This window comes from Hydra vulgaris, chromosome 12 (assembly GCF_038396675.1).
Source record: "Hydra vulgaris chromosome 12, alternate assembly HydraT2T_AEP".
Classification (NCBI taxonomy): domain Eukaryota; kingdom Metazoa; phylum Cnidaria; class Hydrozoa; order Anthoathecata; family Hydridae; genus Hydra; species Hydra vulgaris.
The window spans coordinates 58,607,501-58,612,309 of NC_088931.1; the positions used below are offsets into that span (position 1 = coordinate 58,607,501).

Here is a 4,809-nt window from a genome sequence, read left to right on the forward strand (position 1 = left end):
GTTGATGTCAGTTAAATAATTACTGTTTAAAAGTATTAAGCGAAGTAATATCTTTTATTTCCTATTTAAGAAGTAAATTTTATACTTGTGGTCTTTAGAATAAAATGGAAAAGCCAGTGTTATTCAATTTGGTTTTTTTTTTAAAGAGTCAATCGAAAATGATTTCTCGGATTTTTATTGAATTGAATTTTTTTATATAAATGAAGTTAATGGTTAGTTGAAGAACTAAAGTTATCAGCCAAGCCGTAAAAAGACGTTTTTTGAACGTTCATAAGACGTCTTTTTAGGACCAAATGCCGGCTGGGAGAATTTATGAAATAGAATATGTTTGGTTTTAATCATGCTTAAAGAAAGTTTATTAGCTTTAAATTACTCATTATTTTTTTATTTATTAATTTTTTTAGTTTAAATTTCATGCTATATTTTGTTAGACAATGCTCTTATAACCGAAGATATTGATGGCTTAGCATAGGAACAGTCATAAGTAGTCATAAAGACTAATCCAAAGTAGTGACCATTTTTATTAGTAAAAGGTAAATATATCGAGTTTGCATAAGATTAGAAAAATCAAGGCTACTTGTACAATAATTTGTTTTGAAATTAGATGTCTCTCGTGAATTTTGTCTACAGGATACACTGAAAACCAAAACTTTTGCAAGACTTGTAGGTACATTACGATGGCATAAAAATGACTCTTTCGTCTTTAAAATTAACTTAAGCGACTTTAACGCTAGCAGTCATTGGTTATTTATCATAGAAATATCTTGCTTTTGTCAATATCGATAGATTAAGGTGAGTTCTTCGAAACACGAGAACATGACACAAAATGCCGCATTTTACTTATTCCAAATAGAGGGCTGAAGATACTGGCTGCACTTTTTGTAAAAACAAGCACATCTAGTTGAGAAAAGTGTTTGAAGATGAAGTACTAACTAGAGAGGTATTACTAATGATAATGAGTATGTACCCGTTAAGTATACAAACAAAAAGAAAAGGAAAAAGAAGAGAATTTTATTTAGTTATTGATGACTAATTATGATAAATAGATACTGCTCGCTAGAAAACTGTTTTTCTTCTTTTTCCCAATATCGCGCAACTATAATTTTTTAAATTTAAAAAAACCTAATAAGTATTTTCTTAAAAAATTTTTGTTTTATTTATTGAACTATGACCAATAAGCAGAAATGACTGGAAGAAATAGTTGATCTTTTATTTATTGAGAAATAAAATATTCATCGAAAAATAAAAATTCTGATAAGTATTTTTTTTTTAAACTATTGTTTATTCATATCATCACCAAGAATAAATAACATAAAGAAATACAAGCTAACTATCTCTAATTTATTAAAACTTAAAATAACTATACTTATAAATTAGAATATATCTTGTTTAAGATTTAAACAAAAAAAACAACATTGAAATAATTTTTTTAAAGTAGATTAGTTATTGAATGAACAACCTCTTCACGTTTATACAAACAAAAAATTTACTAAGCTTCAAGGATTTATATATCTAGTTTAAATATTTACTGTTTCAAGAAACATTCAGACTATTTTGTTTTATTTGATTTACTAACATGATGTTACAGACTTTTTAAAAAAATACTGACTCATACCATAAAATTATACTCATACTTAAACCATAATACAACTTCTGAATACCCAAAGACACTCTTTTATATAAAAAATTAAAAAATTCTTAAAGGCAGTTTTTAAAAACTAAAAAATACTCTGAGACACTTCTTACAACAAGAAAAAAAAGTATAAATTTAATTTATTAGAGGTAATCTTTGGATCCTAAGTTGGCACTTCATTTTTACAGTTTTGAAATAATAAAATAAATAAATATTTTAGTAACATACAATATATTACAAATACCTAGAAAACTTATTTTTAATATCATCAATTCTAAAAAATAACAATTCAAAAAAAAGACTGGGTTTAGAACATTTTCTATCCAAGCTATGCACAACTATATTTAATGTTGAAGGTGTTTTAAATAAAATCTTGTATAAAAAATACCAAACAACCAAACACAATATGCAAAGAGCTGCTATAATAATATGTAATATTAATTTTTAAATATTAATCTTTGAATAAAAAACTAATTGATAAAAAAATTTGAAAAAAACAAACATGATAAAATAATTTGTTTAATTAAACAAACCAATAAACTATATACATATATTTATATAAAATATGTTCCACATAGACTATTCAAGAATAATGTATTTACAGATTGTAATTGCACATTTTTTTGTTTTTTTTAATTAAAAATTTATAAGAAACTTATACAAATACTAATACTAGAAACAAATACTAGAAGCCCCTGATGAATCTTATGAAACTTTTAGTGCTTTTCAATAATAAAATTATTTTAAGAGTTTCAGAAATATCTCCTAGTTTTTCACCTTCATATTGCATCAACATAACACAAAGTTAAAAAGCATTATTTACAATGGAACAACAGTTTAAATGAGTATTTAATTCGCACAGGCAATCAAACGGAACTCCATATGACTGCAAATGAACAATAACAAACTTAAGAAACTCTTAAGAAACTTTTAAAATAAAAATAGGAAAGTAATCCTTAAAATAAGAAACTTTCTAGTACTTTCTTTCTTAGTAGTAGCCCATTTGCCTAGTTTCTTATATATATTAAAATAAAAAAAACATGTAATAACATTAATAAATTAGGTTTCAAAAGTACTTATTACTGTTTGGCTTCTATCTGCTTTCTTTCTTTTTTGTTCAACTTTTACAAATACGTTTAAAATTAAACAAATAAGAAGAAGAAAAGCAATGCTTAAACAAACAATATGCACCTTTTTATCTTTAACAAGCCATCCACAATAAAACACAAAAGGAATACTGTAAAAACGTCCTAACGTAATTGGAAACACATATGAAGAGCTTTCTGATATTGGATAAGTAATTTCTGCTATGAGTGCAACTAACATTGGCCCAAAGGGAATAAAAAAAAAAGTGCTAATTATAAATAATGTAAAAGTTATTACTATACTGTTGTATTGGACTAACGATTCCGTAAAAGCTACCCAAAACAATAAACTTGCTGTTGCTAAAAATATTGACACTTTTTTATATGCTTGAGTTTTATCAAGTATTATACCAAACACAATACTTCCTAATATACCGATGAGAATTCCTCCAAATCCTAACCATCCTATTGCAATATATTGATTTTGAAATTTCCAAGATATAATTTCATTAACAAACACTGGTATGGCTATAAGTAAAACACTGTTTAGTGCATATGAATTTCCACATAGATGATAGTTTTTATCTTTAAAAAGTACTTTGTATTGTTCTTTTAACATTTTTATTGTTAATTTATCAGCAGTTATTCTCTTAGCTTCAGATCTTGATGGAGGGTTTTTTGGTTTATCTTTAAAAAACATCATTATTAAAAAAAAAAGAAAGCAGCATATAGCTGCTTGTGAATAAACTAACTGTTTGATTTTTTTGTTTATAAAAAACATATCAGTAGCTGGATTCACATTTTTTAGTAGTAATGCAGGTTGTAAAAATCCGACTGCAGCACCAGCATTTCCAAGAATTACACCAAGACTAGTACTTATAGCTTGCTCACGCTCACTAAACCAAACAGCAGAAACTTCAGGTGCTAACTGTGGTAATATACTTGCACCTATAGCTATTATGGCTTGACCAGTGATAAAGTATGGAAAACCATTTCGATTAGTTCCTCCTATTAGAAAAATTGCCCCAATTGCATTAACAGATGATGCCAAAACCATTGTACAACGTAAACCGACTCTAGAAGGCAAAAGTGATGCTGGTACTGCTAAAAAAACTTGCATTAGAGTAAAAGCATTAGATGACCACAAAAATATTTCTTGATCGATTTGGTAAAAAGCACAAATTATATCAGTAATTGTAAATAAACTTAACCATACTAATGTATTTGAAAATGCTGTAATACTATATAATGTTAATATCAACCAGCGCCAAGTACATGTTTTAATAACCAGAATACTTTCATTTGAACCAGTGATTAAAACCTCAATGTCACCATTAATGCTCATTTTTTCTTGGAGTAGTTAATGGCCTAATGATTATCAAAAATAACTGCTTTTAACTTCTTTTAAGATGACTTATTTACAAATATTTTTTATTTAACAAATTCAGACCAGTTTAACTTTAACGTTTTTCGAATGATTCAAAATAAGATGATTTGAAAAAAGATAAAAACGCAGATTGATAAAGTTATTGTTAATATTTGTATCAGTATCGAAAAATAATGATTTCGTAATTCTGCGTTTTATTAAAAAGTAATAATAAAATTAATAATAAAATCAATATTAAAAAATCAAAAGAAAAGTTTTTGATTATAAAAAACAAATTTATAAATTATAAACCAAATGTTACCATAAAAAAACTCTCTGATTGATTCCACAAGCAGTTTTCTTTATGATCTTATTTAAAATATTGCTGCGATTCGATACTCTTAAGCTTATCCATTTCAAGAAAGTAAAAAATTTAGTTTTTTTGAAATTTATAATTTTAAAATGAAAAATTAGTGTCGAATCTGATTTAAATTTTCCAAGATTAACATAGATGTGCAAATTTTTTGTTTGTTTAAAAATAGTATTTTTTTAGCCATCGTAACTTTTTTATTGTTCACATACATTCAATACTTTTTATTTAAAGTTAAATTACCTATGTCAGTATCATAGTCTGTGAAATGTTAATTCTTACAATTGTTTTCATATAGGTTTTCAAAAACTCAAAAAAATTTACTTCTTTTGACGTTATGTCAACCACACTGCAC

General features: G+C 25.8%; 1 protein-coding gene across 1 annotated transcript; it reads right to left on the reverse strand.

Moving 5' to 3' along the window:
- Positions 1-2,273: 2,273 nt before the first annotated feature.
- LOC105846790 (heme transporter FLVCR2) lies at positions 2,274-4,232 on the reverse strand. The gene has a single exon (XM_065813877.1). The coding sequence runs from the start codon at positions 4,061-4,063 to the stop codon at positions 2,693-2,695; it is 1,371 nt and encodes a 456-aa protein (XP_065669949.1). The 5' UTR covers positions 4,064-4,232; the 3' UTR covers positions 2,274-2,692.
- Positions 4,233-4,809: the final 577 nt, after the last annotated feature.